Source organism: Abrus precatorius, unplaced genomic scaffold, assembly GCF_003935025.1.
Source record: "Abrus precatorius isolate BTA unplaced genomic scaffold, Abrus_2018 Scaffold9, whole genome shotgun sequence".
NCBI lineage: Eukaryota > Viridiplantae > Streptophyta > Magnoliopsida > Fabales > Fabaceae > Abrus > Abrus precatorius.
The window spans coordinates 15,105,872-15,127,030 of NW_020874439.1; the positions used below are offsets into that span (position 1 = coordinate 15,105,872).

At 37.7% G+C, this 21,159-nt stretch overlaps 1 protein-coding gene across 1 annotated transcript in view; it reads right to left on the bottom strand.

Moving 5' to 3' along the window:
- LOC113850877 (kinesin-like protein KIN-7O) overlaps positions 1–21,159 on the bottom strand; it is a 47,638-nt gene that overhangs the window by 20,288 nt on the left and 6,191 nt on the right. Inside the window, exons 11-19 of the mRNA XM_027481401.1 lie at positions 15,067–15,147; positions 14,076–14,144; positions 13,890–13,949; positions 13,653–13,814; positions 5,345–5,401; positions 1,446–1,688; positions 1,303–1,368; positions 1,029–1,211; positions 743–847 (exon numbers count right to left, since the gene is read on the bottom strand). Coding sequence (XP_027337202.1) covers positions 743–847; positions 1,029–1,211; positions 1,303–1,368; positions 1,446–1,688; positions 5,345–5,401; positions 13,653–13,814; positions 13,890–13,949; positions 14,076–14,144; positions 15,067–15,147 — 1,026 coding nt within the window. The remainder of the gene's footprint in view (positions 1–742; positions 848–1,028; positions 1,212–1,302; positions 1,369–1,445; positions 1,689–5,344; positions 5,402–13,652; positions 13,815–13,889; positions 13,950–14,075; positions 14,145–15,066; positions 15,148–21,159) is intronic.

The window sequence follows — 21,159 nt, forward strand, 5'->3', positions numbered from 1 at the left end:
ATTAATTTAAAGATTAAGAATCACTACAATGAATGCATCCATAGGATCATCTGAAGCAGTGAAATTGTTATTTGGCTCCCTGACCTCTTGTAATCTATCCTTATTACCATATTTTAAACTACGGATGGAACTATGGGATCATCTAAAGCAGTGAAAATTTTCAAATTGCATATATAATTTGTTTCAAGGAATTGTTATATGGTGCCCTAACCTTTCCACTAACCTATCCTTTGTGCCATATTTTGTCCCAAAAAAATATCATAAATATGGGGGTGAGGTGGAAGGGGCATAAATACAATCTATTCAGCTGCTCGTAATATTTATTACTCTCTCCCTTATACCTTTATTCCAGCTACTGAGTTGGGAAGTTAGTGGGAACATAAACAGCTGAGGTTGCTGTATCTACTGAATTTATCCTCTGATACCTTGAAGTAATTTTAAAGATCAAGTGAAAAAAAAAAAACTTTTCTCTAAACTTGACTGAAGTTCAGGGATGGTAGACCAACTTGACAGGAGTTCAGGGGGTAGATAAGACAACTTGTGAATCTGGAATTCCAGATAGGCTGATTGAGTCGCTTGTATTAGGTCCATCACAATAAAAATATAACTTCCTCACTCAAACAACTCAACCAAAGCAAAAACAAGGATAATTGACGAGTAACCAACAATCTAGTGGTCAGCATCTTGTAATCAAATTAGAATGCACAGAGAAAGAAGCACTATTGACTTAAACAATCATTACCTTTTCAAACTTCTTCTTGGTGCATATGTTCTGCTCAGTTGCCAGATCAACAACATTATCCAGGCTCTGTTGGCTTGATAACTTTTCCTTTTCCAAAACCTTAATCTTCAAGATTAAAGGACAAAAAATGCATAAGCAAGACACAGCTAAATATCAGAAAATATATATAAATACATTTTACACAGCATAAAGTAGTTAATGGATATAATTTTTTTTAATTGAAAAAATTTGGAACTAAAGAAATAAAATATACAAAGAAACATGAAAAAGGAAAAGGAAATAAAACCTGTTCTTGAAGTCTCTTGATAACAAGAATAGCCTCCAACTCTCTCAAATGCAAATTTTTCTCGCCATTCAATTTAGCACTACTCGGATTATTTAAACAGTCAGTAGATTCCTTAGAATGAAGAGAATTTGCCTCAATTAGTTGTTTTCTCAATGATTCAATCTGTATCTCACTCATAGTTCTCTGCAACAAGAAAAACATGGGCCTGAATAGATTCTTGCAGTTTCTGGTGCTGGAAGTAAATCAAGAGTGGAGGAAGGAGAGGAAGAAAAACCTGAGTTTCGAATTTTAGAAGCAAATTCTCATATTCTGCCTGCAATTCTAGAAAATTGGTGTCCTCCTGCAATATTTGCAAGATATTACAAAACAAATTACTAGAAATTGCCAAAAGAATTCATGAGACATGACAGCACCAACCATGGATAAGCTTTTCTTCTGTGATGTTGCCTTTTTCCTGTTCGTTACATGCAATAAAGAACAAGGGTTTGGTAGATTGTAATTCTCATTAACATCACCTTTATCATCATCTTCTTGCTTAAAGGACTCATCTGCATAAACATCTTCATTTACAAGTTCTTCAAAAGGAAGAAGCAGTCCTATGTCTTGTTTAGGTCTTGTTTGTTTTACTGTAGAAGCATTTGGTTGGATGCTAGATGAAACCTTAGGTCACAAAACAATTGAAATAGGATTACAAATATAAGATACAAGCAACAAGATAACTATTATAGAAAAAAATAAATGCCATGAAAATAGTAACATATTATGCAAGCATAATAGTGGTAATGCTGGCATCTAAGATGGATTTGAAAAAAATCAGTCCCTTAATTTATAACCATAACATATTATATAAAATTGTTAAATATACGTTCGCTAACTAAATATTCTGTAAGTATTGCTATTATCAATATAAATATATGGCCTGTTGTGTAGTTGAAACATACAGATTCATCCACATGTTCTCTCACTTTTCTCTGTGTTAACAAGGGTAGTGTGACAGACTCAGACTCAGATTCAGATTTAAGAGGTGAAGGAGAAGGAGAAGGAGAAAACCCAAAAACTGGAATTGACTCGAAAAAGGTAACTTCAACCACTCAGGCCAATGTTTGGGTGTCTACCTTTTTTGGGATCTTCAGGGACAGGCCAAAGCCACATTGCTTCTACCTTTTTTGGATCAGCTGAGACACTTTTTGTTCACCTTTAATTTGTGTACTTGTAACACTTGCACTTGCAACACCTCTTTCAAATGAGCTAAGTGCAGCTCAACCGAGGGACTGTACGCTGATAAATCATTGAAAAAAAAAAAACAGCACAAACTTCCGAACAAAAGGCTGAATGACCTCATTAGGTAACTGAATGTGTCCTTAATTATGTAGCTATGATTATGATTATCGTTGTTAATATAAATATATATCCCATGATATAGTTGAGACACACGGAATTCATCTCATGCCTTCTCATTTTCTCTCATCTTAACAATAAGAAAATTATATTAATCTAGATTAGAGAGTCAAGATGTTAGAGTATATAATCCTCATAACACACATGCCATGCAGACAAGGGAAAGACATGAATTGCCAAGCCCAGACTAAACCCCACCTTACTTTAACACATGCAGAACCTGTCACAGTAAAAGAAGCCATGACTGACCCAAATAAATGGCTTGCTGCATTGCAAGAGGAATTTAATGCACTTCTCAAGAATAACACCTGGTACTTAGTTACATATGCCCTGCAAACAGAAAACACCAAAGGCTGCAAATGGCTTTACTATGTAAAGGAAAATCTCAATGCTTCTTTTAGAAGGTTTGAAGTTAGGCTGGTTGCCAAAGTGTTTCATCAAAGAGCTAGATTTTATTTTTCTTAAACGTTTCCCAATGGTGAAACCGGTAACAGTAGAACTATTCTCACTGTTTCCATTTCCAAACACTGAAATATTCAACAAATTTACATAAATAATGCATTCAGTACAATGGTCTCCTACAAGAAGTTTAGATGCAGCACTCTGGCTTGCAAATTAAACAAGGCAATTTATGGCCTAAAACAAGTCCGAAGAGGTTGGTTTGAAAGACTGACCTCTATGCTACTCACTATTGGCTTTGAGGCCACAATTGTGATCCATCTCTATTTGCTTTCCAACACAACTTAACACCATTTTTTTGCTTATAATGTTGATGACAATATAGTCACTGGAAACTCTTTATCACTCATCCAAACTTTGATTTCTCAACTCAACTCAACTCAACATTTGCTCTCAAGCAGTTAGGTCCTCCTGACTACATGGGAATTCAGGTTCATCATCTGCAGGATGGCTATTTATTCCTTTCTCAATCAAAATACATTGGTGATCTTCTTCTCACCAAGACGCACATGGCTGATGCAAAGAGAATATCCTCTCCCATGATATCAAATCGTAAACTTACTTGATATGGATTCAACTATATACCAAACCCAATCCTGTTCATATCAATTGTTGCAACACTGCAATATGTCACTATTACTAACTAGGCCAGAAATAAGTTTCCCAGTCAATGAAGTTTGTCAGCTTCTGTCACAGCATCTTGAAGAGAACTAGAAAGCAGGAAAAACAAAAAAAATAGATATCTCAAAGGCACACTTAATCATGGACTTTTATTACAAAAGGCTTCTCCATCAACCACTCTCTCTCACGGCATTATGTGATGTTAATTGGGCCTCGAACCCAGATGACTGAAAGTCAGCCTCCTAGTCCTGCATCTACCTAGGCCCCAAATTAATCTCACGGTGGTCTCCAACAAGCAAATTCTAGTAGCGAGGTCTAAAACAGAAGCAGAATACTACTATCTAGCCAATACTGCAGCTACAATTTCTACTCACTGAATTAAGGACTCCTGGCAAAACACCTCAGCCTTTTTGTGACAAACTCGGAACTGTATTGTTGTCCCACAATCCTGTTCTTCATGTCAGAACGAAACATATGGAACTTGACATCTTCTTTCTTCAATGAAAAGGTCATCAATAAGCTCAATTGTCAGTCGTATCCCTGGCCCTGCCTAAAATCAGTATGTTGATATTCTTAGCAAGGCCCTCTATCCTCTGCAGTACTCTGTTTTGCGAGACAAACTGCAGGGGTTTGACAGAATCTCTCTTAATCAACCACCCTGAATTAGAAGGAGAAATGTTGGAGAATAGAACTGAAGTCAAAGCCTTGTACAGTTATAACAGAATACTTGCTAGATTTCTATGTAATAGTCTAGACTCTAGAGCTTTCAGTGTCATATTTATAGTAGATTATCATATAATCATTGTAACTGTCACAATTGTGTATTCAGTTTTCCATTCAATAATATTCTCTCACTTTCTCTCTCTCTCTCTTGTCTCTGAAATTCTCAATACAAGAAACAAAAAGTATTTGTAGTTAATTCTTTGTAGATGGAACAAGGAATTAAATGTCAAGTAACCACATTGATGTCACATTGAAAACTATCACAGAAAATTGAAACAGTCAATGTCCTGCTCTCACTCTCTTTTCCCAGGTTGCTCAAGTTACTAGATTCCTCTGTACAACCAGATGCAAAAATCAGATCAGATACTACTGATCTTCAGAACAACCAGCTGCAGTGTCTGCCAAAACACCAAAACGATTGTTAAGATGTCCTATATTGGCTAGGATTAGAGTCAAAATACCCCTTATAAGGGCTAAGGTAGTCCTTCTACTATGAGCTAGCATTTGGGAGTGAGTTAGGCCCAAGTTTCTTAACAACCATCTATATATAGCACAATTATATTGCTAAGCTTGAGTCATTTTCCCTTTTTTCCAGTAAGCTACTTCTAGCATCATTGTGTTGTGTCTTTGATGACAATCCCAGTCACAAGTCAATAAGACTGAGAATGAATCATTTGCAGAACTGAGTCTTTGTGGAGTTTAGTTATACAATAAAAACAGCACGCCAGATAACTATATATGAAAGCATACGTGCTCAATCAGTCACAACCTCACAGGAAGAGAGATATGCAAATTTACGGGTACTTAGTTAAGCAAAGATCATCCACATATGGATTGGACCACAGTCAGGTCATTAATAAAAACAGTTGCCCGTGAGAAATTTTTTAAACAAGGAAATGCTTCTTAGTAGTTCTAAAAGTGCATCTTTTGCGACAGCATAAGATTGTATCGTAGAAGTTCCCATTTTGCTTCAACAAAGCATGAACAATGTGATAACAGGTAACAACATACAGATAATTTAATCAGCACCAAACACAGATACCAAATCATAATTCATATAATATAAAACCCATCAGAACTAATAATGAACTATTAGCAAGAAGGAGACATGTTACATCTCTTAGATGCTCCCGTGAAAGCTTTCCTAGACACAATGTATCCCGCCTCTTCTCCTGCAGTGCATGCATGAAAACTTAATCACTCAATGGGTATGAGATGTTACTAGGATGCAAGATAAAAAAAAGGATCAGACAAGAGCATAATAGTTGCAAGACATTAATGCTGACAGAAGAACAATTAAATAAATGACAGCAACTGGCTCAGAAACCGAATTCAAACAAAATAATATAATGGAGAAATGAGCAGAGAATCAAATGAGAAAAGTTTTATTCAATTCAAAGTTTAGGAAAGAAAAAACCCGAGCCTATAGCTCCTTCAGAGATACTATCACAGACCTACACCTGAAATAAAGACATTCCCCCATTCTTCAATCACACAGCTGACTGCAAAACTCTCATTCAGTGACCTCTCTCTCTTTACATAGCAAAGACCATGACAAACTGAGAGATGTATTACTGCTAGCAGTCTGAGTTAGTTAGTTATGCACTAGTTGTAATTCCTTGATTTTGGTATTTATGTAACTACTTTCAGTTAAGTATACTTCTATAAATACCATTCAGTACTAAATCATTCTGTGACAAATAATACACTTTCAATTTATTAGTGTATACAACTCAGTTGTATTAGTTTAGTTAGTTTTGTATTTTAGTTGTATTAGTTTTGTATCAGCTTTTTTGTTTTTATTAGATAGTTCAGAATCTTTTAGCACTCAACTCCAACTATATTTATCTCTATAACTGATCTAAACTAAGTCTCAAGAATATATTGAAAAACTCCTAATAGAGTTTCTTTTCTTTTCTCTCATTCTTTTCTCCCTTCCTCACATTCTTTTACAGTATCAAGAGCTTAGTTTCAACCCTTCTGTTTTCTCATGGCTTCTGCAACTAATGATGACACTAATGGCACTTGCCCACCACCTTACCCGCCACCAACATCAAAAGCTGTGTTGCTTGCTCGAACGACGTTTTCCCATACTATCACTGCTAAGCTCACTAATTCAAATTACCTTCTCTGGTGATCGCAAGTTCAGCCAGTCATCAAAGGCCATGGCCTACTCAGTTACATTCTTGCTCCACAAATTCCACAAAAATTTGCTTCGAACCAAGATCAGGATCACAATACACTTTCACTTGAATATCAGTTCTGGGAGCAATAAGATCAATTGCTCCTGTCATGGCTTCAGTCAACAATCTCTGAAGTGGTTCTTCCACAGCTTATACACTGCTCCACGTCATGGCATGTCTAGGACAAGCTTCATGAGTATTTTCTTTCCATTGCTCGTGCAAAGAAGAAACAAATTTGTCGTGAGCTTTGTACAATTTTGCTTAATAATCACCCAATTACTATTTATCTCCTTCATATTCAGACTTTACTTGATTCTTTGATGTCCATTGGTGATTTTGTTTCACTGAGTAAACTCATTCTTGATGGGTTGTCGGATGAATATAACACAGCGGTTACGGTTCTTGGTTCAAAAGTGGAACCTCTCACCCTTGATGACATTTCTTTGCTACTTCTTACACAAGAATCGCATCTTGAAAAGTCTAGAAAGAACACACTTGGTATTGTGCACGTAGCCGAAGGTACCCTGTCTTCCTCCCAAGATTCTGTAGCTCATGCTAATCTCACACATGCTTCCTCAAGCTCATTTTCTGGTTCTGGTTATGGATGTGTCTAATACTGCTCACAGTCGCAGTGGTGATCGTCATTTTAGTCGTGTTGGCCAAGGAAGTGGTCATGGTTGTGGATGTTATGCTGATTTTCAGTGCCAAATTTATCACAAGTATGGTCATGAGGCTTTTTTCTGCTATCACTACCATGATGATAACTATGTTCCGTCTCAGCCCAAACAGAATCATTCACCTGCCCTTCCCAACATCCCTCACATTCAACCAATCCCGCAACCTCTTGCTGAAATCTCCTGGATTCAGTCACTCCTCTCAAAACTTCAAGTCTCACATGCTTCTCTTGTCATCTTTTGTGACAATCAAAGTACTGTTAGTCTTGCTCATAATCCTATTATGCACTTTAGAACAAAGCATGCTGAACTTGATTTGTACTTTGTTCGTGAGAAAGTCATTTCCAAGCAAGTTTAGGTGGTCCATGTGCCTACTGTTGATCAAAGGGCTAGCATTCTTACCAAGGCTCTTTCACCGTCCACTTTCACTATCTATAGATCCAAGGTCAGAGTCAATGACAAGCTTTTTGCCAACCCCTCTTCAGCTTGTGAGGGAATATTAGAGTATGCAACTTGGTTGTATTAGTTTAGTTAGTTTTGTATTTTAATTGTTGTTAAGATGTCTCACATTAGTTGGGATTAGAGCCAGAATACTCCTTATATAGGCTAGGGTAGTCCTCTTCCTATGAACTAGCTTTTAGGAGTGAGTTAGGGCAAAGTTTCTTAACATGGTATCAGAACCTATTCAGTTTAAATGTTGGGCTACCCATAAATGTTGAGTCCTGCAAATCTCATACACTAGATGTCCAGTCTTGGACATGAGAAAGGTGTGTTAAGATGTCCACATTAATTAGGAATAGAGTCAGAATATTTCCTATGAGCTAGCTTTTGTGAGTGAGTTAAGCCCAAGTTTCTTAACATGGTATCAGAGCTTATCTAGTTTGAATGTTAGGCTGCCCATAGATGTCCAATCCAACTATATATATCTCTATTACTGATCTGAACTAAGTCTAAAGAATATATTGAAAAACTCCTGACAGAGTTTCTTTTTTTCTCTCATTCTTTTCTACCTTCCTTACATATTTTACAATTTACATTTTCTTACTCAGCTTTCTCTATTTTTCCCTCTCTCTCAATACAATAGAATTCTATTACAAATTAGCAGCAAACTCGCAATAACAAACTCTCAATTACTTATTCACCACTCCATCAACTAATTGGTCCCTCTTTTTTTCCTACAATAAACCTCCTAGACCTTTGGTCCATCTCCCCTCTTATCCACTAGTTGGATATATGGAACTTGAGCCTTGACACTACCTCACCCTAGAACTCCAGCCTTGTCCTCAAGACTAAGGTAGCGAATTGGGTGCAAAAACCAACTCATCTTCCAAATTAACATCCTCAATTTTTTTTCCTTTTCCATTTTACAAGCCATGGGAAAATAATCTCCATAATTTCCATTAGCCATGACAAATTTCAGTTCCACAAGATCTTCTAACTCCACTTCCAAACCCTCAGGTAGGCTAATTGACACAGGATAATACCTCACTGCCCTTTTCAATCAACCAAGGGATAAGAACATGCAATATCCTGTGGTGGACCTCCTATCAACAACTGATCCTGCATAGTCAGCATCAGTATATACTTCCATGGATAAGTTTCCCTCCTTTTTAAATAGCAATTGTTTCCCTGAAGAGGCCTTCAAGTACTGAATAATTCTATTTACTGCCTGCAAGTGTCTTTCTCTTAGATCATGCATGAATTGACTAACTATACTAACTGCATAGGCTATGTCTGGCCTGGTGTGGGATAAATAGATGAGCTTTCCCACAAGTCTCTGGTATTGTGTCTTATCCACCTTTGGGCTTTCCTCACCATTCCCAATTCTATGGTTTTGCTCTATGGGTGCTCTAGTGGTCTTACAGCCCAGCTTACCAGTCTCTTTAAGAAGATCAAGAATGTATTTCCTTTTCAGAAATAAAGATACCTTGTCTGGAGTAGTATGCAACTTCTATCCAAGGAAGTACTTAAGCTTATCAAGATCCTTCATCTCAAATTGAGCAGCCAACTTCTCCCTAAAATTATGTTTTTCCATCTCATTGTCACCTACAATAATCATATCATCTGCATAGACTAAAAGTAGAGTGAGTTTGCCGTCTTGTGAGTGTTTAACGAACTTTGTTTGTACCCTAGAGATACCATGGCTTGAGTGAACCTCCCAAACCAGGCCCAAGGTGACTGTTTAAGGCCATACAAGACTTTCTTTAATTTGCAAACCTTACTCCCTCTACCAACAACACCATATTCAGGTGGAATCTCCATGTATACTTCTTCATCTAGGCTCCCATGCAAGAAGGCGTTTTTAATATCGAACTGATGCATCTCCCAACCAAAGTGTGCTGCCAAAGAGAGGATAATTCTGACTGTGTTCATTTTTGCGACAGGAGCAAAAGTCTCATCATAATCAATCCCATAGGTTTAGGTGTATCCTTTTGCAACCAGCCTCGCTTTATACCTGTCTAGTGTGCCATCAGAGTGATACTTAACAGTGTATATCCACCAATAACCTACTGCTTTCTTATCCTTTGGTCTCTCTACAATCTCTCAAGTCTCATTCCTTTCCAATGCACCCATTTCATCATTCATGGCTGGAACCTAGTTCTTATCCTTTAAGGCTTCTTGTACTAATGTAGCGATTATGAAAGAATCAATAGCTGAAATAAAACTTTGGTGCTACATAGAAAGACTTTTAGTAGACACAAATTGGGATATAAGATATTTGGCACAAGATCTTTTTCCTTTTCTTAAGGCAATTGGTAAATTATCTGGGTTAAGATCACAAGAGATATTTAAGGTGTCCTCAAGATTATGAGTTGTTACCTCTGATTCGGACAATTGAAGTTGTTCAACCAGGTCGGGTTTTTCTCTTCGCTGATATTGGATCCCAAATCGTCTAACTTCATTATTCTGCATTGCTCCAAGATCTTTGTCATCCTCCATAAGAGTGGAATTTTGCAACAAAGGAATAGATGACAACTCAAGGAACTCAACTTCTTCTAGATTACTCTCCCCCTGACGCTAAGTACTAATGAAGAAAGGTTCTATTTCATGAAATGTGACATCCTTGGAGACATAGACACAACAACTTTGGGGTTGATAACATTTGTATCCCTTCCTGTTTAAGGCATAACCTATGAAGATACATTCGATAGCCCAAGGATCTAACTTTCCCCGATGAGTGCTATGAACATGGACAAAAATTGAGCAACCAAAGACACCATTTTGGAGGCTGGTCATAATGGGGATAGAAGGATAGAATGAGGTCATGACTTGAACCGGGCTAAAACAATCAAGAACACGAGAGGGCGATCTATTGATTAAATATGTGGCAGTGAGAACAGCTTCCCCCCAGTAAGACTTAGGGACAGACATTTGGAAGAGTAATGCTCTAGTAACCTCAAGGAGATGACGATTTTTCCTTTCTGCAACCCCGTTTTGTTGGGAGGTGTCCACCCAAGTTAACTCATGAATAACTCCTTCTTCTTCAAGGAAATTAGAGAGATTTTGATTTATATACTCTCTCCCATTATCCGAACGCAATCTCTTATTAGGACTCTCAAACTGTGTTTAAATCATTTGGTAAAAATTAACAAATAGTTGGAAAAACTTTAGACTTATCTTTCATGAGGAAAATCCAGGCAACCTGCGTACAGTCATCAATAAAAGGAACAAACCACTTGGCACCAGAATATTGGAAGTAGATGTAGGCCCCACACATCCAAATGAACAAGATCAAAAGGTTTTGAACTTTTATTATTACTGGGAAGAAAAATTGTTCGATGATGTTTACCAAATTGACAGACATCACAATGAAAGGACTCAACTGACACTGTTGTAAACAAGAAAGGAAATAATGACTTAAGGACTCTAAAAGGAGGATGCCCAAGACACCTATGCTGAAAGCCATATCTGGGAGGAAGACCAAAATTCTGAACTCATCTGATAGCTGGATGTGAGTGCCTTTTGTTTTGTGCACTCTTTACTGTCTTCATGTTGTAGGTAATATAACCCACCCTGCTGTTTAGCAATTCCAATCGTCCTTCCCATGGCAAGATCCTGAAAAACACAATGGGAGTGAAAAAAAGTGACTGCAAAGTTTAAGTCTTAGGTGATCTTATGAATCAATAAGAGGTTGTTAGATAGTTGTGGAACATGAAGCACATTTTTTAAAAGAAGGGAAGATTAAGTTGAATGTTGCCATAACAGGTAACAAGGGTATGAGAACCATTAGCAACAGTGATATGTTGGTTACTAGATGAAATGGTATAGGATGAAAAATAAGGAGAATGAGGTGTCATATGATCAGTAGCACCAGAGTCTATAATCTAGATATTCTCAGTATCAAAATCCTTAAAGGATAAGAAGCTAAAACTCTTACCAGTCATAGTTAAGGAACAAGAACTAGATGTCTTACTAAGAGAGTCCATAAGAGCCCTTAGGCGTTCCAACTCTGCTTTGCTGAGAGCTAGTACCTCATTTTCTGCTGGTGGGATAGATGGGGCACTTTCATAGTCAAATGTTACCTGATTAACACATTGTTGTGTAAGCCCTTTGAACCCTCTAGTTCGCTCAAGGACCTTCTCCTTCCCATGAATCCTAAAACATGTCTCCTTATTATGGCCCATCTTCCTACAATAACTACACCACCTATCATCATGGCTAGCTTTTATTGGTATGAAGAGCCTTTTACAAGACCCTTGCCACCAGCTAAGGCTAAACCATCCATAGAACCCTTGCTCATAGACAAGGCTGAACCATCAATAGAACTGCCCCCTTCCAACATAATTGACCTCCGAGTTTCATCACCTCAGACAATGTGGAACACCTCTGAGAGAGATGGAAGTTCATTCTTGCCCAAAATCTGAACCCGAATCGGATCAAACTCTGAGTTTAGTCCATGTAGGAACTTAAAGATTCACATCTTTTCTAGGAATTATGTCAATGTTTTTGAATCAACTGTACACTCCATTTTCAAATTCTAATACTAGTCCAACTCAATCCACGAACCATTCAATGTTCTATATTAATCTGATACTGAAAGACTCTCTTGTTTGGTATTAAAGATCTTGCTCTCTATTTCATAACACGTTGCAGTATCCTTCTTCATACAATACGTCTTTCTAAGGTTCTTCCAAATTTCCTTCGCATTGGAGAAAAACATACAATTCCGGCTGATCTCCGGTGTCATAGAATGCCACAGCCAGGTCATGATCAAAGAGTCTCCATCATCTCGAGCTTCATATTTTGGGTCCATTTGGCTGGAGGGTCTCCTTCAATGTGACTCAACTTCTTCCATCCCTTGAGGGTTGTGTGAACCAACTGAGCCCACTGCAAATAGTTTTGCCCATTATAGCAATAAGATCCTTGCAGAACCTGTAGATCATTGGTACTCAAAACAGGGGCTGTCTCGTCTTCAGACATATTGGGAGAATGATGAAATGTAAAACAGAAGTATGGTGAATCTTAACCGCGTTTGAACAGTACTTTTTTAAAGTAGAATCTCCTATTAAGATGAAATGACCCCTGGAATAGAATCAGGGATGGTCGGCAACCAAGTTTGTGGTGGCTCGGTCAAAAAAAAAAAATAGAAGGTAGGAAGGTGGCGCGTGACGTACACATGACGGAGGCAGAACTGGCGATTGACAGCAAAATTTTGGGGACAAGTCGACCTTGAAGAGGTGCTCCTCCTGGTGTGTTTTTCGGTTGGGTCCGCGGTGGTCGGTGGCGGACGGTAGTAGACGGTGCTAAAAGTGAGCAAATTCGCAGCAATGAAGGCTGCCTAGAAGATGCGGAAGCAGAGCCCCCTAGATTGGGAGCTCTGATACCAACTTGAGAAAAGGAACAAAATATTATTTGAATAATATTTGAATTGCTTGATTAATTGAGAGCCTGTACAAAATACATTTGTATAGACTATTAGTCTCCTAATTAAGGAAATAAAAAAAACTGAACAAATCAAATCAGCCAAATTTGTCCTAACTACAGAACAAATCTAATCTGTCCTAATTATAGAACAAATCTCCTAATTATATTTTACAACACCAACTCTTCTAGATAGTCCACCTCAAGGTCCTTTACAGGGATATCATAGATGAACCCATACATCCTTTACCAGCTTGATATCTAGAATGCTTTTCCATATTGATCTCATGGGAGAAGTTTATGGGACGCAATCTCCTAGATTTGTTGCTCAAGGAGAGACTTTTAGATTAGTTTGCCATATCCAAAATTCCTTGTATGGCCTTACACAATCCCCAAAGACATGGATTGGTCGCCTCGTTATTGTATTCTAAGAATTTGGAATGACTTGAAGTAAAATTGATCACTCAATTTTCTATTGTTATTTTGCTTTAGGATGCATTTGTTTGATTGTTTATGTTGACGACATTGTTATTATGGTAGTGATCATCATGTCATTACAGAAATAAAGCAATATTTATGCCACTACTTCCAAACCAATGTTATCAATGGCAGATTGCAAAAGAACTATAATAAAAGTATGGCAGCAGCCATGGCAGGTCATGCCACTCAAAACTTATACTTGATATAAAATGTGTTGATAGTACCTTCTTAATATGTTCACGACTTTCATCCCTACTTGAAAACAAAACCATTGAGCTCAAATTTTCTATTTTCTTGGCTTGCTCCTTTACTCTTTTTTCCCATTCAGCTTGATTTTTCTTTTCCTCTTCTAATTCCAAAGCTATGCGTTCCCTTTCCAGTTCAGTCTGGCAAGAATACACTGTAAAATACAGATACACTTGAACTTGCTTATAATTAAGAACAAAGGAAAGTTCATACACCTGTAATAATGTATTTCGTAGGTTCAGAATCTCCTCTTCCCAATGCTCTGAATGAGAACCCTAAAGAAAAGACCAAAATATAGTTATGGCAACACTTTAGGGAGTAAATATTTTGTCCATTTTCTATCAAAAAAATTTATGTTCATCAAATATGAAACACAAATAACAACAGAAAAATAGATTAACCATCAATTTGGCTCGAAGCTCCTCAATCTCTTTCTTTTGGCGCTTTAATAAAGCAGCATCTGTCAAAATCTGTGAGCAAAAACAAAGTGGGAAAAAATTACACTGAAAGATACATATCAATGCTAAGCAGAACCCAATCGCACAACAAACAAAAAGGCAATACAGGACTGAGAAATGATACAAATACACTCTTCAACACAATTTGGTTGCGGGACAGAGACACTGAGACAGAGATACGGAGGCACACGTATTATGTTTGGCTAGTGTCTCGCTGGAGAGACAGAGACACAAAGAACACACGAGATACAAATTCGAAGGACACCAGTGTATTTCCTGTAAAAAGGGACACTAGTGTCCCAGCTCCAGAGACACAAAGGGTAAACTTTTGAAGACAAAAATACCTCATAATTTTTAAAAATTGCATAGACTACCCTCATAATTTTTATATCCAAACACAATACAAGATGCAATATACTACATTTTGTTCTCACTTCCAAACACAATACACAGACACAAACATTAGGGTCTATGTCCTTCATGTCTCAGTGTCTCTGTCTCTAGTGTCCAGGGACGGTATCCAAACGCTACCTTTATGTTGTTGGTCTATTTTTTAAAATGTCATGCATTTGCATCATAAATTGATCATCTTTTAAATATTGTTTTGACTTTTAAAAAATTAACCAATCATGAGATGTGTTGAAGAGTGTTCAAAAGAGTGTGTTACTAGCATTCCTCATTGGACTACAAAAGTAGATATTAAGAAGTAAGAACATCTATGTATATAAATAATTGAACCTGCCTGCAAGAGATGATGCAATAAAAAAATTCTTGTTATAAAGAATAAGTTTATTAGATAGAAGAGAAAGTATGACCAAAGAGATAAGACACCTAATAAAGAAACTGCATTGATTTGGCAAACAAATCAAAAATAAAAAAACAAAGAACAAAATCAAATAAAAGAGCTCTCTAAGGGAAACAGATTAGAAAAAACCTCATTCACTTGAGCGCAGTTTGTGACACGCAATGCTCTACTTGCAAATTGGAGGCTACTTTTAGTTTCATCTGTATGAATCTGCCATATAACAAATGTGCTTAAATAACTAGATGAAAAGAATATTAAGGAAAATTTGAGATTCCTTTAAAAGAATATCAAATATAAGTAGGCTGTGCATAGAAAAGAATCAGAAAATACTAATCTCATTTGATGAGTGATAACTAGGAAACTTCATTGTCAAATGGATATCAATCAATCAATATACAAAACAATTGGCTTCATTCTATCTCCAAGCCAAATGAAGCTTCCTTTTTCAATTGAAATGTGCAGAATAAGGATAACTCTGATAGAAACTTGGTATCTTTATAAGAAAAAAGAGGGAAGAACTCTAATTCATGGAACATAATACACACTGCAGAACTTTTGAGAGTCTGCAGTCTGCACCCCCCAATATCAAAAGGCCCTAATTTCCTCTTACATATCACATGATATTCCTTTATAATCTCCTGTCAATTAGGCAACATGCCTTATTCAAACTCACCTAAATAACTAACTCACTAATTAAAATAATTTATTTTAAATAGCTTCTAATGGGGGTTAACTAACAACTTCACAACTAAAACTGTTTGGAATTTGCTATATTTTCCATTCAAGGTTAAGAAAATGGTATATCATTCAGCCGTAGTGATACAGCCATTGGAGGTGAATTAAGTGAGCCTTTAGTGCATGAAGGCAACCATGGAAGATGGGGTCGTGTTTACATGAGGAAAAGGCATTAGAAAGGTAATTGGGTCATGATTGTTAGTTAAGGGGTATTTTGGGGATGTGGAGTGAGATATTTGTCTTTTTTATCTTTACGGTTATTTAGTATCAAATTGGAGAGAGAAGGGGGATCATTCTGTTTTCTATCATCATTTTGGTAGAGGATACCTCTTTTGTGAGGTGACTCTAAAGAGCTTGGCTCTGGGCAGATTGGGTACCCATTCCCATCTGTTTTTCTTGTTTTGGTTACCTTTATCAATTTAACCAAGGTTCCTTTTTTCATTCAGTACATATATTATACTTTGTTTTTTGGTTTGCATCAATTTGGTCCAACCTACCGGATTGGAATCAATGGTGGTGGATGCCCACAACCTGGAATTAGAAGAAGCAACAACAGGAATCAGCAGAAATGGATGCACGCATAAGTCACGTAGGAGAGCTGGGTTGGGTGCAATCGTCAATCGAAGAATTGCGTCTTAAAGCAGCAAAGAGTAAGTTGATCATGGACCAGTTATAAAAACAATTGGAGGAACAGACAAAACTCATGGAGGCCATCTTTCTGAATATCGGAAAAAGTGGAGGTGAAAATGGTAGGGAAAACTCGATGAGGCAGAAGAAGGAGAGCGAGAAAACGAGTGGGAGCTTGAAGCCGTTGGAGGGAACAGCTTTGGAGGAATTTTGTCAATCCCTAAAAAGGTGGAATTACCCATGTTTAATGGAGAGGATCCAGCTGGTTGGATTACGAGGGCTGAGATTTATTTTTGTGTTCACGAGACAAGCGAGGACGTGAAGGTGAACCTCGCACAGCTCTGTATGAAGAATGAAACCATCCATTTCTTTAACGCCTTGCTCAGTGATTACGACGAATTGACCTGGGACGATCTCAAGAAAGAGCTGCTAGAACATTACGGAGGAATCGGAGAAGGAGGAGTATTTGAGCAGTTGACTTCTCTACAGCAAACCGGAGGGGTCAAGGAATATATTCAGAAATTTGAATGTTTAACTTCTCAAATTCCAAAGCTCCATGATTACCAGTATTTTGCTTATTTCATCCATGGCTTATGTGATTAAATTCATTCGAGAATGAGGAGTTTAAATGTGGTGAGTCCGATGTCTTGTGAAAGGATGATGAATGCCGCAAAAGCAATTGAGCTGGAGCTATCTAGCCATGGCAGAAATTGGAGTGAGAAGGAAACATGTGGGAGTGGAGGATCCTATTTGGGTTTCCGAATCAGGTCCAATGTATAAGGTCAAAATAACCCAAGGAGTTTTGGAAGACAAGGGGGTGAAAATGGACCTGGCCCAAACGTACTCACTGATCCTGGAGAAAAAATTCAAAATGGGCCCAGAGACAGGGGTGTTAGGCACTTGGCCTACCAAGACCTTTTGGAACGTCGCCAAAAAGCGCTTTGCTTTATTTTGGTCAAGAAGAAGAATAATCAGTGGCGTATGTGTGTGGATTTCAGGACTCTAAACAAGGTTACAATACCTGACAAATTCCCAATTCTTGTAATGAACAGTCACCATCGCGAGAAAGGGCTGCTCCGCCCAATATAAGGAGATTTTTATTATAATTGATAGAAAATGGGAGTGTCAACTTCATCATCCATTACATGCTGCAGGTTATTATCTGAATCCTCAATTTTTTTATAACAATAAACAAATTGAGAATGATCCTGAAGTTGTGGAAGGCTTGTATAAATGTATTGAGAGGCTATGTACAAGTGAAGATGATGTAGACAATGCTACAGTTCAATTGTCAACATATAGAAGAGCTGAAGGTCTCTTTGGTTTAAGTGGAGCAAAAAGATAAAGGGCTACAATGGCTCCTGGTAAGAGATTTGTTTAATTTTTTTATTGTAATGTAATTATGTAGATATAACACAAAAGGTTAATAAGTTGATGCATAACTTGCAGCTGAATGGTGGAAGGATTATGGAGTACGTACACCACATTTACAAAACATTGCTATTAGAGTGTTGAGTTTGACTTGTAGTTCATCTGGATGTGAACGAAATTGGAGTACTTTTGAACATGGAAGTAAATATCTGAATCCTCAATTTAAGTTCTTATATAAAAAGTGAAAATCTAATATTTTTTTTTATGGTAAAATAGATTCATTCTAAAAAGAGAAGCAGACTTGAGCATCAAAGGTTACAAGACTTGGTTTTTATTAAATATAACCAAGCTCTTAATGAACGTTTTGAGTGTTCTGACGTGGTGGATCCTATTATCATAAAGGATGTTGATAATAGTAATAATTGGTTGCTAGAAGGAATAGCTGGAGATGATGAAGATGCTGTAGATGAATTAGTGTTTGATGATGATAACTTGACTTGGGGAGCTGTTGCTAATGCAATTGGGGCTAGTGAGCCTATAACCTACACTAGGCGACAAGCTAAATCAAAATCCAAGACAACTACAATTGCTTCTTCATCTAAATCTAAGGGAAAAGGGAAAGAAATTGTACAAGAAGAAGAAGAAGAAGAATGTGATGACGAAGACTCTGAAGAAGAGGATGAGGAGGAGGAGGTTCTTTACAAAAGTAGTGATGAAAGTGAAAATGAAGAAGATATGACAAATCTTGGAGATGAAGATGATGATAATTATTAAAATATTTATATTTGAATTGAACACTTAGTATTTTTAAACATCTAAGCATTAGAGACTTAAATTTAGTTAGTTAAATTTATTTTTATATTTTGTTGTTATTTGTTATTGACATCTAAGCATATATATGTGTGTAATTTAATTTATGAGTTTATGAGTATATTTATAATACCTAAAATAGCGGTCATCCCGCTATCCACTATGCCGCTATAGCGTTTTTGAGGTTGGCCGCTACGCGCCGCTATCCGGGATTGACTACTATGATTTTTTTTATGATATCCTTGTGTATAGTAAAGGATGGCAAGAGCATCTACAACTGCTTCAACAGGTCCTAGAAGTTTTAAGGCACAACAAGTTGTTTGCAAGACGAGAGAAATGCACTTTTGGCCACGAACAAGTTAAATATTTGGGTCATATCATCTCTGTGCAAAGAGTGGCAGTAGACCCTGCCAAGGTGAAAAGTGTTCATGAGTGGCCAAGGCCAAAGAACATGAAGGGAGTCAGGGGCTTCCTAGGCCTCACTGGCTATTACAGGAAGTTTATAAGAGATTATGGGAAGATTGCACAACCATTGACTGCCTTAACAAAACAAGATGGATTCAAATGAGATGCTTTGGCTCAACAGGCGTTTGATGATTTGAAGAAATGCGTGACAGAAGCACCAGTGTTGAGGTTGTCAAACTTTGAAGAGCAGTTTGAATTAGAATGTGATGCTTCTGGAACAGGAATTGGAGCCATTTTGATGCAAAATCGTCAACCAATTGCATATTTCAGCAAGACGTTCGGTGAGAAGAATTTATCTAAATCTGCCTATGAGAAAGAATTGATGGCAATGGTCCTTGCTCTCCAACATTGGAGACCCTACCTGTTAGGAAGGAAATTTGTTGTGTTTTCAGATCAGAAGAGTCTGAAACAGTTGTTAAGTCAAAGAATTTCAACAAGTAATCAACAAAATTGGCTGGCCAAGTTGATGGGGTATAATTTTGAGATAATTTACAAGCCTGGGAAAGAGAATAAGGGAACTGATGCCCTGTCAAGAAGTATGGAGGACGCTGAATTGACTACTATAATTTATTATCCTGAGTGGTTAGATTGGCAGCAATTATCTCAGGAGGTGCAACAAGATACCCACTGGAAAAAGATTATTTCTGATTTGCAGCAGGATAAGGAGGCTCATACTGGTTTTTCTTTCAATCAAGGAGTGTTGCTTCATAAAGGGAGATTGGTGGTGCATGAGCAGTCTCCTTGGATTCATAAATTATTGGAAGAATTCCATTCTATTCCTCAGGCTGGTCATTCTGGTTTTTACAGGACATACAGGAGATTGGCTTCCAATTTATTTTGGAAAGGCATTAAAGAAGATGTTAAACGGTTTGTGCAAGCTTGTGACATTTGCCAATGTCAAAAGTATAGTGCTACCTTACCTAGAGGCCTGCTGCAACCTCTTCCTATACTAGAGCAAGTTTGGGAGGATATATCAATGATTTTATCACAAGGCTGCCTCGTTCAAAGGGCTATGAAGCTATTCTGGTTGTTGTAGACAGGTTGACCAAATATAGCCATTTTGTTCCGTTGAAACATCCCTATACTGCCAAAGAAATTGCTGAAATTTTTGTAAGAGAAGTAGTGAGGCTTCATGGGGTTCCAAAATCTATTGTGAGTGATAGAAACCCCTTATTCATGAGTTTGTTTTGGAAAGAATTTTTTAAGCTACAAGGGACAATGCTCAAGATGAGCACAGCTTACTATCCACAAACGGATGGCCAAACTGAAGTTACAAATAGGTGTCTTGAAACCTATTTGCGTTGTTTCATCACTGACCAGCCTCGAAATTGGTTCTTTTGGGTACCTTGGGCAGAATTTTGGTTCAACACAACTTACCATGAGTCTATAGGTACTACTCCATTTGAGGCATTGTACAGACGTGAGCCTCCAAAATTGATACAATGCATTCCTGGGGAAATAAGAGTGGAGTCAGCTCAGAGAGAGTTGATTGATCATGATGAAACACTGAGGCAGTTAAAAACACATTTGCTAAGGGCTCAAGATCGCATGAAAACCCAGGCTGATAAGCACAGAAAGGAAAGAGCGTTTAAAGTTGGTGACATGGTGTTTTTGAAACTCAAACAGCATAGGCAGCATTCCGTAATGGCTAGGATTAGTCCTAAACTCAGTGCCCGCTATTATGGGCCATTTAAAATCCTGGAAAAGATTGGAGAAGTGGCCTATAAGCTGCAGCTTCCTCCCACTTCAAGGATCCATCCTATGTTTCATGTGTCCTTGCTTAAGAAGGCAGTGGGGAATTATGAGGTAGAGGAAGAATTACCTACTGGGCTGGAAGATGATAGAGGGGAATTCATAGAGCCTGAAGCTATTTTAGCCTCTAGACACATGCTCAAGCATGGAGAGCGACTGAAGTAATGGTTGATTCAACGGAAAGGGAAGCCCACTAAAGATGCAACATGGGAAGATGAAATTACAATCCGCAGCCAATTTCCTTCTCTATGTCTTGAGGACAAGACAAATGCTCAAGGAGGAGGTATTGATACAGCCATTGGAGGTGAATCAAGTGAGCCTTTAGTGCCATGAAGGCAACCATGGTCGTGTTTACGTGAGGAAAAGGCATTAGAGGGGTGATTGGGTCATGATTGTTAGTTAAGGGGTATTTTGGGGATGTGGAGTGAGATATTTTTGTCGTTTTTATCTTTATGGTTATTT